The sequence below is a fragment of the Dipodomys merriami genome, unplaced genomic scaffold (genome assembly GCF_024711535.1).
Source record: "Dipodomys merriami isolate MVZ:Mamm:240054 unplaced genomic scaffold, mDipMer1.0.p SCAF_45, whole genome shotgun sequence".
Classification (NCBI taxonomy): Eukaryota; Metazoa; Chordata; class Mammalia; order Rodentia; family Heteromyidae; genus Dipodomys; species Dipodomys merriami.
The window spans coordinates 7,963,190-7,980,491 of record NW_027206013.1 but is presented as its reverse complement, the minus strand read 5'-3'; the positions used below and the strand labels follow the sequence as shown (position 1 = coordinate 7,980,491).

Genomic DNA, 17,302 nt, shown 5'->3' with positions numbered 1-17,302 from the left:
CCTACTAGCAGCGTGCTTTAAGATGGAGTCTTGAGACTACTTATGCCAGGGCTGGCCTGCAGCCTTGATACCTCAATTTCTGTCTTTCAAGTACCAAGCACTACAGGTTTAGCCACCTTGATACTGAATTAGATCCCATTGTATGGATAGACCATATGTATTTATGTTCATCAATTGGTAATGACCTTGGGGTTTATTTAATTTTTACTTATTTATTTGTTTTTTTGCCAGTCCTGGGGCTTGCACTCAAAGCCTGGGCACTGTCCCTGAGTTTCTTTTGCTCAAGGCTAGCACTTTACCACTTGAGCCACAGCACCACTTCCAGCTTTTTGTATGTGGTACTGAGGAAACGAACTCAGGGCTTCATGATTGCTAGGCAAGCACTCTACCACTAAGCCACATTCCCAGTCCAACCTTGAGTTTTAAATACTACAAAGGAGCCGGGCACCAGTGGCTTATACCTGTAATCCTAGCTACTCAGGAGGCTGAGATCTGAGGATCACAGTACAAAGCCAGCCTGGGCAGGAAAAGTCCAATTAACCAACAGGAAACCAGAAGTGGCGTTGTGGCTTAAGTGGTAGAGTGCTTGCCTTGAGCTGAAGAGCTGAGGGACAGCACCCAGGCCGAGAGTTCAAGCCTCACGACAGACAAAAACAAAAACAAACAAAACTATCAAGTGTCTGTGCAGGGCTGTAGTGATTGTCCTCTTAATAAGGTGGTGCTGTGGTAAGTGGGATTAGAGATTCTCAAGATTAACATGGTCTGGCAGGAGTCAGCACTGGTTAGGCTTGGTTTTGGCTCACACCTGTCATTCTAACTACTCAGGAGGCTGAGCTCTGAGGATCACGATTCAAAGCCAACCGGAGCAGGAAAGTTTGTGAGACTTTTATCTCCAGTTAACTAGTAAAACACAGGTACTAGAGTTATGGCTCAACTGGTAGAGTGCCTTCCTTTAAAGAAATCAAGGTGCTGGATTCAAGCTCCACTGGCACAAGGGAAAAAAAAAAAACGTGACACATCTGAGTCCTAATTTTCCAGGTGGGCCAAGCGTAGGGGCTGTGTCGGTATGGAAAAACAGGTCTGTACATTTCAAAATGTATTTTCTATTCCACACTTAGAAAAAGAAATGCCTTTTTCTATTTCAAAGTGTAACCTTGGTAAGCTGTTTACTTTAGTTCTCATGAGTTTCTTCTTTGTCTCTTTAATATTTTTGGGTGTGGTAGCAGGGGCAGATCATCCTAACCAAATATTTGCAAATACCCCCAACAAAGACATTTTGCCGAGGAAGGAAGTAGGAATTTAACGTGGCTTTCGAAGGAGGGTTTCAGTCCCAGGCTGCGTCGGGAAGGAAAAGGCCCAAGTGAGCCGAGCCCCGGGCCCCGCGCACGTGTCTCTGGTGCGCTCGCGTGGCAGCCAGCAGTGCGGCGCGGACACCGGGCGCTGGGCTCCTCCACAGGCGGAGACGTGGACGTTTCTGAACTTCTCTCGCGCGGGGAGTTCGAGTCCCTGGGGCGGCAGAGAGATGAGCTCCATCAGAACTCCCCAAAACTTTCTGCAGGTCGCCCCCACCTGCCCTCGCTCCTCGGGGAGCGGAACTGGCCACAGGACACCGGCGCCGGAGCTGGCCGCGTCCCAGGGTGGCCGCCGGCCCCGGCCCGCGCAGCCCCCTCCCGTTAGGTCCCGGAGGTCGGGGTGGGGACGGAGAGGGCGGGAGGGGGGTGGTGGGGGTCCCGTGCGAGCGCCCAGCCCCGCTGCATCCACGGATTAGGCACGGGGGAGCCGGGAAGGGGGAGGCCTTCCGTACCGAACGTCTGTACCAAACCCAGGCGGTGAGGCCTGCAAGGGAGGCAGCACGTCGCCCCCGGAGCAGGTTGCGGTGCCCGTTCCCGCCGAACTCTGGCAATCGCCAGGAGCAATGTCGGCTGCCGAGCGTGGAGCGGGGCGGGGGGCGGAGCACGGCGGAGGGGGCGTGACACGGGAGTGTGGGCGGAGCGAGGACGGCAAGGCGGGGCCGAGAGAGGGTGGGGGGCGGGGCGAGACAGCATAACGGGGCGGAGCGAGGACGGCAAGGCGGGGCGAGGTGGCGGGCGGGGGCGGGGCCAGGGCGACGGGGCGGAGCGCACGCCGGGGGCGGGGCGACAGGGCGGAGCGCAGCCGGGGGGCGGGGCGTCATGGCCCTCAGTGTCCCGCCCCCCGCCTCAGGCGCGCCCGCCCCGCCTTCCAGCTCCCCACAGCGGTGGCGGCGGCGGAGCGCCGGGAGGGAGGGGAGAGCGGGTCACGACGCTGCCGGGGCGGGGATAACCCCTCACGTGGAGCAGATGAAAGGGCCGCGGCGCGACGGCCCGGGGAGCCGAGCCGAGCCTACGACCCACAAAGCCGCCGCCGCCGCGATGGGGCTGTGAGGCGTCCGCCAGCGCTCGGTCCTCCGCCGGCCCGCGACTATGCCCGGCCGCGCCCGCCCTCCGCGCCCTCCCGCCGCAGGACCATGAGGCCGCGCTCGGGCGGGCGCCCAGGGGCCCCGGGCCGCCGCCGCCGCCGCCTCCGCCGCCGCCCCCGCGGCCCCCGCGGCAGCCGCTTGCCGCCACCGCCGCCGCTGCCGCTGTTGCTCGGGCTGCTGCTGGCGGCCGCGGGGCCCGGCGCGGCGCGGGCCAAGGAGACGGCGTTCGTGGAGGTGGTACTGTTCGAGTCGAGCCCGAGCGGCGACTACACCACCTACACCACCGGCCTCACGGGCCGCTTCTCGCGGGCCGGGGCCACGCTCAGCGCCGAGGGCGAGATCGTGCAGGTAGCTGCCCGCCGCCCGGGCCCCGCGCCGCCGCCGCCACAAGATGGCTCCGGGGGCTGCGCCCGCCGACCCCGCCGCGGGCTGGCTGACTGGCGGGCGGGCGGGCGGGAGGAGCGGCGAGGAGGCCGGCGGCATCCCTCCCCGGCGGGAGGGCACGAGGGCGGGCGGGACGCGGCCTCCGGGGCGCTGCGGGGAGGGGTGGGGGCCAGCGCACGTCGGGGCTCGGCCTCTCGGGGGTGCGCCGCGTGCAGGGGGGACGCTGGGCCGGGCACCCGCGGGCCAGTGGGGGCATTTCTGTGAGTCTCAGGTGGAAGTCTGCAAAACTACCTGTTGAATGCCAACTTTGGAAGGACAACTGTGGAAGGATGGCTGGCTCGTTTCGGGTCGCGGGCTTTGCTAACCATCCATGCGTGCAGGCGTGCTCCTGTTGGGAGCGGCCAGGTTTCCCCGAAGAGGGTGCGCACCATCACGTCCTCCCCTGGAGCCTGCCGCGGTCTTACCTGGGCGCAGACCCTCTGGCAGGGCTCCGGGCCAGCAGGGCCGGGGAACAGGCGGAGTCTGGCCGCGGAGTGGGGATCGGGGGTGCCCTACAGGGACGATGGAAGGCGCTGCGTGCTTCAGATGACCGAGCACGGGAAGGGAGACCGCTGCCCGTTCTTGGCTGAGGACTAGCGCGCCAGGCCTGCAAAATCGGGAGCCAGGGTCGCTTACTGACAGGGCCTCCTCCTTGCTCTCAACGACAGGGGACTGCCTTCCAAAGGATGGCTGGCTTGAGAGAGCTTGAAGCTGTGCTTACTCTTTGAAGGAGGGACTCTTCAACTGAAGCCTCTGCGGATGGTTAGCTGGGTAGATTTCCCGCTTCCTTGGCTGTGATTTTATCAACTTGTTAGTAGACGGGCCAGCGCACTTAGGGCTGTTAGTAGGCGCGTCTCCACTTGAAATGGTTGGCTTGGCTTTGAACACTTTAGGGTGATGGGACGGCGGCAGGGCCTTAACTCTTGGATGAGTTTTGAAAAGGAGACTTGGGAATTGCAGCCCACACCTTTGCTGGGTGCGGATTCTGAGTCCTGTGTGCGCAGGACAGGGAGCAGCAGTGCTGCCTGTGAAGGAGGTACCCGGCACGTGCCCATGGCTCCCTTTCAGGGCTCTTATTCTCATCAACTCCTGCTTGGGAAACCGAAGGGCAAAAGCACATTGATTGAGTTCTGATGTTCAAGGCTCTTGTGGAGACCCTTTCCTCCACTCCCCCACTTTAACCTACAAGCTGTTAGAGGGGATGCCTTGCTGAAGAGTCCCAAGCAGTTCTATGGCAGCCTTCAAGAACTGTTTGAATCTTTTAAGTGTTGCTTCTTAATGATGCCCTGCCTCTCTCTCTTGGAAGCTTTTACTGTGTCCCAATGGCTTGAAGAAATGCTTGATTTACAGCCTTCCACGTGGTGAGGCAGTATGTGGGCCCTTCACTCTTTGAAGGGGAGAGACTTTTGAAGTTTGGGATTTTTTTTTATCTTTACTGTTTTTACTTGTGCTTTCTCCAGGGTGGTTTGTCAGTGGGGCTGTCCAGTATGAATGGTGGTGTGCTTTGGAGATAATCTTGGGTTCACCATTTAATACAAAATTGGCAATTTAAACACACTGTTTGTAACTGTTTTATCCTTGGGAGCAGAGAGATAATGTGTGAATTTGGCAGAAGGAAATCTATTCTCTTTTGAAACTTTTTGAAGTGCTTATCTAACTCTTTTGTAGTTCATTAGCCTAGCGCCCCCCCAACCCCAAATGATTTAAGTCAACAATTGCTAAGGAAAGAAAAATGATTTGAATGGCATTTAGTAAGTTTACCTGTTAAGCAATCACTAATAGGTACCCTTAATTCCCTTATAACCACAGTAATATTGGTGGGTTTATCTAAGCTGTCTGAGTGGTCATTCCTTGGTGAGTTCCACATCTTTAACAACTTTATTGTGGCCAGCCTGTTGAACTCCCTGTGTCCACGGATAAAGCAGAGTGTGGCTTTCAGAGCTGTGTGTGTACAAAGCCTGGTGTGCTTTTATTACTTCTACAAATACCGTCCAACTGCTAGCCCTGAAAAGTTTCTGTAAAGAAAGTTGATGTTGGGGCTGGGAAGGTGGCTCAGTGGCAGAATGCTTGCTTTGCATGCATGAGGCCCTGGGTTTGATTCTTCAGCACCACATAAGCAGAAAAGGCTGGAAGTGGCGCTGTGGCTCAAGTGGTACAGTACCAGCCTTGAGCTGAAGAGCTGAGGGACAGTGCCCAGGCCCAGAGTTCAGGCACAATGACCAAGAAGAAAAAAAGAAAGTTGATGTTTTAGGACTGCTAAGAGGGAATATTGTGTGTGTGTGTGTGTGTGTGTGTGTGTGTGTGTGTGTGTGTGTGTGTGTGTGTGTGTGTGTGTGTGTGTGTGTGTGATATGATAGTATAAGAAACAAATTAGGTTCAGCCTCAGATCAATCATGTGTTCCAAGTATTCTTGTTGAACTTCTCAAAACCTTTTGTTTGCCATCTTAAAAATGCATCATTTGCCATTTTAATGTTTTGTATTCTTCAGTTTATTTTCTGATAATTGAAGCTAAATAGCATTATTATAGTTATTTCTAGTGGGGTTCTATAGCAATATTGTTTTTGATTGAGAGAAGAAAAAAAACTGTCCCCTAAGAATTTTACACAATTTTGTTTGTATTTTTCTTTTCTGTTCTATGCCAGTGAAAGTATATGTGCATGTTTTAGGGGGGGGTGTTTATATAGTAGATACCTTATCATGGTCTGGTTTGCCCAGCTACATCTAATTAGAGTTCCTATTCCGTCTTTAGCATGGGTTAGAGAAGGGAAAGCCTGTGTGTGTGTGTGTGTGTGTGTGTGTGTGTGTGTGTGTGTGTGTGTGTGTGTGTGTGTGTGTGTGTGTGTGAGTGTGTGTGTGTGTGAGAGAGAGAGAGAGAGAGAGCAACAAACTTAGACCTTAGAATTCATTATCAAAAATCTTGATTCTTCCCTGTGCATCTTACACTTAACTACTTAATACCCACATACACACTACCCACGGTCACCAATGTAGCCTGTATGAAGAGCGTATCTCCATCTGTGAAAGTTGTGGTTCATATAATATATGGGTATGAAATTGTATTAATTACTTTTATTATCTTATTCATTCAGTAGTTACAGCCCATTTGCATGTAAGAGTGTCTGGTTTACAGTTTGAGTGCTGGAGGAACTAATTACATTTCAGCTGTGGTTCTGAACTGTGGAACTTTAAAGGGTTTTAGACATATTGATACATATTTCATCTTTGAACCAATTTGTTGTTGTTAATGAGATCATTATCTGAAACTTTTAGACTTGGCTTTGCATCCCACATGGTTGGTGATGTTAAAGGCACAATTAAACACTGGCCAGTGGTATGTGGATTGGTTAAACAAAGAAAATTTGCATTGCTACAGATGAAAGAATGTTTTAAAGTGGAAATGCATTTTTTTCCTCCTTGAAGTCAAATATTTGGAAACGCTTGAGAAATTCATTTGTAGAAGGAATGGGGATGTTAAGTTCTGTGATTTTTAAAATCAACCATTCTGGATCACAGGTTAAGGGTTGAATGAACTTGAAGCTGAGAACATTAAGAACTAAAGTAATTCTTTTAACTGTTTAGGGCTGTGAGGAGAGAGCTGGGTGGTGGGTCGAAAAAGCTGATTGAGAGCCTTAAATACCCTCTGTTAACTAAAAGTATCACAGAGAATAATTTTAGGAAGCTAATTCCTCATCTTGTTTCTCTGTCAGAGTGTCTTTGCAGTTTAGCATTTGATCAAACACTTTCTTTTCATCTCCATTTTAAGTTAACTTAACAGGCCTGCCTCTAAAAATTGACTGGGCCTAATAGAACAATTGCATGCTGACAGCTGACCTGGATTTACACAGAAAGGGATTGCCAGCTCTCTTGTCAGATGGGTCTTCATAGGTTAAAACCAAGTATTTGATTTGGGGACAAACTAGGGCTGTGTTTTGTGACCTTATAAATTCCCAGGGGGCTCTTACTTTCTGTCTTGTTCTTTTGAGCTCTCATGGGAGTTACTAGTACAATTCTGGCTGAGAATGAAAGTGGGAGTGGGTGATAAGTGTGGAGGGAGGCTGTGATAGCTTCCATTTATGAGATTTTTTTTTTTTTTTTTTTTTTAATGCTGTCCCTTAGCTTTGTGTGTGTCGTGTGTGCATGTGTGTGCCAGGCCTGGGGCTTGAACTCAGAGTCTGGGCATTGTCCCTGAACTTCTTTTGCTGAAGGCTAGAGCTCTACTATTGATCCATAGTTCCACTTCTAATTTTTTTTTCTCTTTTTTTTGTCAGTCGTGGGGCTTGAACTCTGGGCCTGGGCACTGTCCCTGTGCTCTTCAGCTCAAGGCGAGTGCTCTACCACTTGAGCCACAATGCTACTTCCGGTTTTCTAGTGGTTTATTGGCAATAAGAGTCTCACGGACTGCCCAGGCTGGCTTTGAACCACGGTCCTCAGATCTCAGTCTCCTGAGTAGCTAGGATTACAGGCGTGAGCCACCAGCGCCCGGCTTCCACTTCTAATTTTTGAGCTTTATTGTGTGCAGGGCACTGCACCAAGTATGTCATGTGCTTCCTCTCTCATCCTGGTATTAATACAGAGGTAGCAACTCCTGTTAGCCCATTTTACAGAAGAGCAGCCTGAGTCTGCAAGAAATAAGTCCACCTCTTTAATTTTATGGCTAGCAAATGGACTAAAACCCAAATCTGCCTGGCTTTCTTGTTAGGATTCAAATCTAATTTTTAATTTTCAATTCAAACCTAAGTTTTCATAGTCTACTATAGGAGTTCTTTTTTTTCTTTTTTGTCAGTCATTGGGCTTGAAATTTGGGCCTGGTCACAGTCCCTGAGCTCTTTTGCACAAGGCTAGCGCTCTACTGCTTTGAGCTATGGTGCCACTTCTGGGTTTTCTGGTGGTTAATTAGAGGTAAGAGTCTCAGACTTTCCTGTCCCATGATCATCAGATCTCAGCCTCCTGAATAGCTAGGATTACAGGTATAATCCAGAACTAGGCTTGCTATAGGAGTTTTTAGCCTGAGTATCAGAGACTCCTAGAGATAACCATGCGCCTTTGAAATAATACTTCCTTGAGATGCCAATTATATCTTCCTGAGAAGACATACAACTTTACCTGTTGGATAGTTCTATTGTGCTTTCTCTCTCAAAGGGAAGACAGCAGAAGTGGCACTGTGGCTCAAGTGGTAGAGTGCTAGCCTTGAGCACCCTGAGTTCAAGCCCAAGGACCACCCCCCCCCAAAAAAAAAAGCTTCAATATAGTACTTGTCCTTCACTAGTCCAGTGTTAAGAATTTAAGTGATGGCATGACAAGCTGGTAAGAGTTGGAAGGAAGAAGCCAGGCAGGTTTGCATACCTCCATTGAGTTTATTCAATGATAGACATTTACTCACTTGATAGACATTTACCTAACCCTGTTCTGGTACCACATATTGTACCCATATTTTGTACAATGAGGCCTCATTGTGTTCGGTGATCATAGCCATCTGGGTTTTCCCACAGACATGAACCCTTAGATCTAATGGCATAATTAATTAAATTCACCCCTGCCTGTCAATTTCCTGTTATGTGTCAACCTTGGGAGAAGAGAGTAATCACTCAAATAATTCTCTGTGTTTAGATGAAGTAAAATAAGAATGATCTGGAGGAAGAGTTGAGATGGCTTAGGTATAATTGTGTTTCTTTCCATCATTCATGGAAAAATAAAGTGGAACATGTATTCCGCTTGACTTTAGCCATCAGGTAGAGTGGGTCTTGGGGATTTGGGTTTGTAAAAGAAAATGTTTTCATTTGTCCTAGCTAAATGCATTCCAGGATATCTCTTCCATTTTGGTTGTTATTTCGAGAAGCTAGCCTTGTTAGATGGAAAGGGTGGCTCTCTGAAATTTTGAGAGTATAGGTGCAGGTTGTATGAGAATGAACTGTGGGGGATGTTTGTTCTAGGACAAGGAGGGACCTGGCATTATAGAAATCTGAAGATGTACTTTTCCCAATAAAATACTGTGTATTGAGAAAGCTGTGATGTGAACAATTGTGAAAAAGAAAGATGTTTAAATCTCTATAGTTTTCTGGGAATAACTACAGTTATTCAGAATCATCATTATCCTGTGAAAAACTTTCAGCTTCTGGTAATATTTCCTTTGCCTGGAGAGTATGAATTGATAGTTCATGACAAAAATTAGATTTAAATTAATCTTCATCATCAAAAGAATCAGTTGGTCCTTTAGTGTGTTAGATAAGGAGAAGAGGTAACTTGCCTTCCTAGGACCACATAGTAAGGGTAGGGACAACTCACAAATAGTATTCAGGTTTCCTTCTTTCTAGACGTGGAGCTTTTCTATTCTCCCTGGCTGTACCTGGGCAGAGTGTCCCAGGAAGGAGCAGATGGAGATCTATGCCTTATGATCAGGTGTATAATTGAGGAAAGCCAGACATTCTTCAATTATAGATTAAGCTTAAGTGGTTGCTTTTCTTCTCTAATTAATTTAGATTTTGAGTTTTTTAGTCTTCCTGTCTGTCAGAGCTCCTAAAGATAACTACAGATGAAGCTAGCTGTAATAGTGTGTGTCTGTAGTCCCAGCTACTCAGGAGGCTGAAGCAGGGGATGATCACTTGAGCCTAGGAGTTCTAGACTAGCCTGGGCGACATAGCAAGACTCCTTCTCATAAAAACAAAACAAAACAAAAACTACAATGATTAAATGTTTACTATGTGCCAGCCCCCGGGCATAGTGCTTTGCTTTATTTAACAACAAAGTAGATGGTGTTGGCTTGGTTTTCAGATGAGGAAAATCAGAGCAGAGAGGTAAAGTCTCGTGTCAGAGTCACTGACCAAGTTGATAGTACAGCTGAGATTCACACCTTGGTGTGACAGATTCTAAGACATTTTAGATTTCACAAAACTCCATGTGACACTTCACTGTAATCAGGTTATTCGAACCTAGCAGAATTCTGAGTTGAGTTTAAACCTGGAAAAATTGACTAGGAAACCAGGCTGAGAAAGTCTCCTACCTTCATAGAGGTTTATTTCCTTTCTTCCTTCCTTTCCTTTCCTTTCCTCTTCTAACTTCAGGCTCAGTCTAACTTGTTTTTTCTACCAAGAGCCAGCCAGGCTGCCAAGTTTGGGAAGAGGGGCCAGTGAGGTATACAACTATCACTTGATGGCACTTCTGTTGTTTTCGGCTATTGGGAAAACTGGACTGGCTGAAGTGTTTTGGCATATAAAGAGATTTCTGGTGTGAGACATACCTTCTTCCTGTGGCTAACTTTTTAGAGTCATTTGGGACTGAGTGGCCTTCTCCTAAGAATTGTGTCCTACGTCCATTGCTTTTCTTTGTATAGGCTGCACATTTCCTAACTGTTGGTTACAAGACTGTAAGAATCCAGACTGTGGATTTCCCTTCCCCTTCCTTTGGCTAGTGTTCAGTAGTGCCCTCTTTCCACCAGCTCCTGCATGGGGCGCGGCAGGGAACATGGATGAGTAAGACTCAGTCCCTGCCTGCAAGCAGCTGGGTGTAGGGGGCCAGACTACAGAGAATGGTCCCCTGCCTCTGAGATGTCCTGTCTCATAAGACACAGCCTATGGGACACTGAGGAACCTATGGGAGAGGGAACTTGGCTCTGGTGCTGAGTTTGGGCTTAGTAACACAGTATGTCACAACCTACTGTGTGGATTTGAGCAGTCTGCCCTTTTCCAACTCATTTTTACCTATTTGAGGTTAAACTGATAACCCCTTTGTGGAGACGTGCCTTTTGTACCTGTCAAACAGCACAGTCAGGAGGTAAAGAGTAGAGGCTCTTTGTTCTATTTGTAGCCTGCACTAGATGTTTTAAAATCTGACTTTTAGCAGCTCTGTTGACTCATGATAGTGTGAAAAGAATAAGGTCAGCCGGGCCCATTGTGGTTCAAAGGAGAGCATTTTATTTTTATTACACTTAAGATGTGTTGTAAGAGTTGATATTAATCTTCTTTTCCCAGCAGCCAATGTTGATATGGTTGTTTAGAAACAAAACGTGAGAGTTGATTTGGTGAAAATAAACTTTGATGATACTAAAAGTTTGAGGAGAAAAATGTTGGAATGTGGATTTCTGGCCTCTCAGGGCAGACGTTGCTACATTTTTAAACTTGAAGAGTAGGGATGGTTTAATTTTAAGGTGTGCCTAAGATCCCATCCTGTGCTGTAACAAGAATTTGATTAAAATGTGATTTTCTACTTGAACTTTTAATTTGAATGTACTAACTTTGCTATCAGGCAATTATGAATTTCTTTTGAGCCTAGAGAAGAGAAGTAGCTTTTATGCATCCATGAACTAGTCTGTGCATTCATTTCATGTGTTACATCTCTGCTTTCTCTCATATAAACTTGGGTCATCCAATTAACTTCACTTTAAATAAAAAGCAGGTTGAGAGTCTAAATAATCTTCTCAAGGCTACAGGGATTAAACTTCTATCTCTTAAAGCCAAGAGAACTCAGAAGTATTTTGGTGAGATACTAGGCAAAAATGTTAGAATAAATTTATTTGTCATTAGTTATAGTCAAGGTTTTTTGGTTTGTTTTTTTTGGAGACAGGGTTTCACTATGTAGCCCAGGGTAGCCTGGAGCTTTTTTTTTTTTTTTTTTTTTTTGGGTATTGTTACTGGGGCTTGAACTCAGGGCCTCATGCTCTTGATTTTTTTTTCCTGCTCTACCATTTGAGCCACATCTCTACTTCTGGCTTTTTGCTGGTTAGTAGGAGATGAGCCTTACGGACTTTACAGCCTGGTTTCAAACTGGTCCTGAGATCTTAGCCTCCTGAGTGGCTAAGATTATAGGTGTGAAAACCAGTGTTTGACTAACCTGGAACTCTTGATCCTCCTTCTACAGCCTCCTAAGTACTGGAATTATAGATATATACCACCACTTCTGGCAAACTTACTTTTTTGGGGGGGGGTCAGTCATGGTACTTGAACTCAAGGCTCAAGGTCTGTCCTTGAGTTTTTTTACTCAAGGCTAGCGCTTTACCACTTTGAACCACAGCTCCACTTCCAGTTTTCTGGTGATTAATTGGAGATAAGAGTCTCGTGAGACTCTGATCTCAGCCTCCTGAGTAGCTAGGATTGCAGGCATGAGCCACTGGCACCTGACCTTACTTTTTTTTTCTATTATTGCTGGTATTAGGATTTGAACTCAGGGCCATGTACTTGCTCAGCTTGCTTGCTTAGTTGTTGCTCTACCACTTGAACCACACCTCCAAGCCAGTTTTTTCCAAGTTTTTTTTTTTTTTTTTTTTTTTTTTGCCAATCCTGGGGCTTGAACTCAGGGCCTGGGCACTGACCCTGAGCTGCTTTTTGCTCAAGGCTAGTGTTCTACCACTTGAGCTACAGTGCTACTTCTGGCTTTTTCTTTCTTTCTTTCTTTTTTTTTTTTTTTGGGGTCCAGTTGAGGGTGCCTGAACTCTGGGCCTGGGCACTGTCCCTCAGCTCTTCAGCTCAAGGCTATCGCTCTTCCACTTGAGCCACAGCGCCACTTCCGGCTTTTTTCTTTTTGCTTATGTGGTGCTGAGGAATCGAACCCAGGGCCTCAGGCATTCAAGGCAAGCGCTCTACCACTGAGTCACCTTCCCAGCCCCACTTCTGGCTTTTTCTATATATGTGGTGCTGAGGAATTGAGCCCAGGGCCTAATGCATGCAATGTAAGCACATTACCACTGAGCCACCTTCCCAGCCCTTCCAAGTAATTTTGGAGATGGAATCACATGGACTTTCTGCCCATGGCTTTGAATTGCCATCTTCTAGATTTTAGCTTTCTGAGTAAAGATTATAGACAGGAGCCTCTAGTATTTGGCTTTTTAAAAATGATAAAATAGAACAGGCCTATTATGATATATTTGAAAACTGCAGAAAATAATGAAAAAATCCTCTTGTCTACATATAATTTTTTTTTTTTTTTTTTTTTTTTTGGGTCTGGTCGTGGGGCCTGAACTCTGGGCCTAGGTGCTATCCCTCAGCTTTTTAGCTCAAGGCTAGCACTCTATCACTTGAGCCACAGCTTCACTTCCGGCTTTTAAAAAAAAAAATGCTTGTGTGGTGCTGAGGAATCGAACCCAGGGCCTCATGCATGCAAGGCAAGCGCTCTACCACTGAGCCACCTTCCCAGCCCTACATATAACTTTTTATGTTTCAAAAGTTCCCCCCACCCAGCTGGGTGCCAGTAACTCATGTCTATAATCCTAGCTACTCAAGAGGCTCAGCTCTGAGGATCTATGTTAGAAGCTAGCCCAAGCAAGAAAGTCTGTGAGATTCCTACCTCCAATTAACTACCAGAAACTAGAAGTGGAGCTGTGGCTCAAGTGGTAGAGCACTAGCCTTGAGCGAAAAAACCTTGAGTTCAAGCCCCATGACTGACCAAAAAAAAAAAAAAGTTCTTTCTCCCCCATCCATGAACTTATTTGTAGGGCTTATAACCACCCTGAAACCTTGAGTATTTTCAGAGCATTAAATAATCTGAAACATTTTTACTTACTATATAATATTCTTTTTTTAAAATATTCTTATTTCTTGTTACTGTCAGTAATACTATGAGGAGCATCTTTTCTGTGTCCTGATTGTTGTCAGAGGATTTCTTTGGCTAAGTATAACAAACAAGGCTCTTGCTACAGAATTCTCTTTGGAAAGTGGGTTCTACTTTATATTGTCCTACAGGCCAGCATATGTGTCTTGCAGTGTACAATGTTTCCTTAGAGAAACAGATACCAGGAAGTAGTACTATGGCTCAAGCTGTAGAGCAACTGGCCTTCGCCCAAGCCCAGAGTTCAAGCCTCAGACCGACCAAAAAAAAAAAAAAAAAGAGAGAGCGAGAGAAATAGATACTACCCACTGTGAACAGTGGTAGCAAAAACAAGGTTGGAGGTATGGCACAGTGGTAGCGCACATGCCTAGCATGTATGAGACCCTGTGCTGAAGTACTAGTACTATATTAAAAAAAAAAAGCCATTAAAAACACATCTGGGGGCTGGGAATATGGCTTAGTGGTTAAGTGCTTGCCTTGTATGCATGAGGCCCTGGGTTCGATTCCTCAGCACCACATAAACGGAAAAAGTGGGAAGTGGCCTTGTGGCTCAAGTGGTAGAGTGCTAGTCTTGAACACAGAGACGCTCAGGGACAGTGCCCAGGCCCTGAGCTTAAGGCCCTGAGTTTAAGTCCCAGGACTGGATAAAAAAAAACAAAAACAAAACAGCCAGGTGCTCCTGGTTCACACCTATAATCCTAGCTACTCAGGAGGCTAAGATCTGATGAGCATGATTCAAGGCCAGCTCAGGCAGGAAAGTCCGTGAGACTCTTATGTCCAATTAACAATCAGAAAACTGGAAATGGTGCTGTGGCTCATGTGATAGAACACTAGCCTTGAGCTGAAGAGCTGAATGACAGTGCCCAGGCCCAGAGTTCAAGACCCAAGACTGACCCCCCCAAAACCCTAGAGCTTCATAAAATGAGTGTATATTTCTTCATTTAGCAAATAGTGAAATTGCACTTGGGGAGTATTTTCTCTGTTGTAGAGTTTTGAGTTTTAGCTAATCCTTCATGGGTACCTGACAAACTGTTGGACTCCTTCCCTTTTTTTTTTTTTGGGTCAATCGTGGGGCCTGAACTCTGGGCCTGGGCGCTGTCCCTCAGCTCTTCAGCTCAAGGCTAGCACTCTACCACTTGAGTATCAGCCACTTCTGGCTTTTTCTGCTTATGTGGTGCTGAGGAATCGAACCCAGGGCCTCATGCATGCAAGGCAAGCACTCTACCACTGAGCTACCTTCCCAGCCCCGGACTCCTTCCCTTGTAGGTATATGAGCATCATTCAGGAGCAGCAGGTTGTACTTGTGCTCTGAGCAGGGTCTTGGTCTCTGTCCAGGTTAGAGGAAATGGTAGGGCATGGACCTCTGTGTGGTCACACCCCATATGGCAGCAGATTGTTGCTCAGGATGCTGCCGCTACCCTTGCTGTGCTCTGCCCAGCCTCTTTCTCATAGAGCCTCTTTCTCATAGAACAGCCTGGGCTTAGGAAGGCCATTGAATCTCTTTCATGATGTCTCTTGTTTACTACTGAGCTAAACGTTGACCTGGCTGGCTCTTTAGTCTCTCATTGTTGCCTCTGGAGGTAGGCCCATGGGTTCCTGCTGCTGTTCTTTGAACAAATGTGTCCTGGGCACTGTCTCTGAGTGTTTGTGCTCAAGGATAGCACTCTACTCCTTGAACTTTGACCAAGGGACTGATATGATCAGACATTACTTGGAAAAGATGGATCTGGTGAGAAAGGGAAGAGCTACTTGAGTCCTCAAGTCCAGACTATGACTGGCAGTTGGTGGGCAGAGATATATGTAGAGCCAAGCACTCTCAGGGGTGTATCTACACGGCAGGTCCAAGGGCTTAAAACAGCATCTAGATACTTGGTTCCTTTCCAGTTAGAAGTGCTACATTCACTTTCCTCTAGAAGTGCTACATGCAGATGGCTCATGTTGAAAAATTAAAAGATCTGGCAACAGTGGATCCTCATTTCCATGTGGTAGCAGCCTGCTCAGGAAGAGTGGATATTCCCTTTCAGACGAGGCATGTGTCTTCCAGGTCACAAGGCCCTATGTCATCCCCAGACTGCTTCTCTTACTTCAGTTACATTGACCAGTTATGGTCCCTGTGGGTACTGGAGTTTGCCATCCTTTCTATATATGAAAACTGAGGTTGAACTCTCAGACTGCTCTTGGCGAGTCTCCTTGCTTTCCTTCCTCAGATGTCCTCGATGTCAGTCATTCATCAGTGGGCCTAGGGGTCTCAAATTATGTTCCAGATGAAGGCCAACTGGCTCAGAGGTTCAAAGTGCTCTTTTTTTTTTTTTTTCCAATGTTGGTGCTCCCATTTCTTCTGGATCTCTTGAAAGCTATAGTCTGTGGCCATCCTGCCTGCCTTCATGGGGATTGTCGTCTATTCTCCCTTTTTGCCCTGGCTTTCTTTTAGTTATGAAAGAGACTCATTGAACTCATTGAAGGACACCTTGGATATGACTTGATTCGGTTTTCTTCTTACATTGAGGGATCTGTAGGTAAAGGCCTTTGGCCTTTGGTCAAAAGAAAAACGGATTAGAACTGGGGTGGGGGTCCCTGATGGTGTTCTTTCTAGTCAGCATCCCACTTCAATGGTGCTTTAAGATCCTTGGTACATTTCCACTTGTTACCTTCTTTGTTCATCTCATCTGGGAGTGCATTCTTCCCAGAAACCTGTCTACCACTAAGGTAGTCCTGGTTGTCAGTAAGGGTTGTCCCATACTTGGCACAGGATGCTTGCTACTCTACTAATTGCATATTTTTCAATTTGTGCATTTGACATAAGTGTTTTTATGTGATTTTTTTTTTTTTTGGTGGAGGGAAGTATCACTGAGTACGGAGATTTGGCATCTTTTCAGAAAGTGCCTCAGTCTTGAAGTAGGTGGTGAGCAGACAGCTTAATGGCATGTAAAGAATGTTGCAAGCTTGACTTGCAGAGCTATTTCAAAATTTAACTCAAGTTAGTTTGTGACTGAGTCAGAGGCAAATGGTGGAATCCTTAGGATGAGATTGCTCTACCTCTTGATGACCTTACTTCTTGCCTGATGTTGCCTATGGCATCTCTCCTCACTCTCTTCTTTCTACAGATCTTTCCTTTCTCACCAGATCCATCTTTCCAAAATAACCTCTGATCATATCAGTCCCTTGGTCAAAGTCTTTCATGATGTCTCTTGTTTACTACTGAGCTAAACGTTGACCTGGCTGGCTCTTTAGCCGCTCATTGTTGCCTCTGGATGTGGGCCCGTGGGTTCCTGCTGCTGCTGCCATTCCCTGAACAAATGGGTCCTGGGCTTTCATTTTGATTGTTGCCCTTCTGTGAAAAATGTTTTTGTGCCTCAGTCCTCTTCCCCTTCCCCTTTGCCTTCTCCTTCCCCTTCTCCCTCCCTCTCTCCTTTCCTTCCTTTTTTTGCATTCCTGGGGCTTGAGCTCTGGGTCTGGGCACTGTCTCTGAGTGTTTGTGCTCAAGAATAACTCTACTACTTGAGTCACAGATCCACTTCTGGCTCTTTTGGTGGCTAATTGGAGATAAGAGTCTTAAGGACTTTTCTGCCCAAGATGGCTTTGAACCGTGATCCTCGGATCTCAGTCTCCTGAGTAGCTAGGGTTACAGACATGAGCCACCAGGTTCCAGGAGTGTTTTAACATTTCTGATCCCCATGTTGGCCTTCTATTTTTTTAGATATGAGACCCTTGTCCGTTGTATGGCTAGTAAAGATCTTCTCCCAATCGGTGGGCTTTCTATTGATCTTGCTAGCTATGTCATTTGCCCTGCAGAAGCTCTGCAACCTTATGCAATCCCATTTGTCCAACCTTTCTTTGATTTGTTGTGCTTCCGGGTTTCTATTCAGAAACTTTTGGCCTGAGCCAAGGAGACCTAGGGTTTCTCCTAT

General features: G+C 46.9%; 1 protein-coding gene across 1 annotated transcript in view; it reads left to right on the top strand.

Annotated features, from left to right (window-relative positions):
* The first annotated feature begins 2,322 nt into the window (after nt 1-2,322).
* The window catches only part of Znrf3 (zinc and ring finger 3), a 161,808-nt gene continuing 146,828 nt past the window's right edge, over nt 2,323-17,302 (top strand). Inside the window, exon 1 of the mRNA XM_069994603.1 lies at nt 2,323-2,785. Within this exon, the coding sequence (XP_069850704.1) occupies nt 2,486-2,785 (300 nt within the window). The 5' untranslated portion in view covers nt 2,323-2,485. The remainder of the gene's footprint in view (nt 2,786-17,302) is intronic.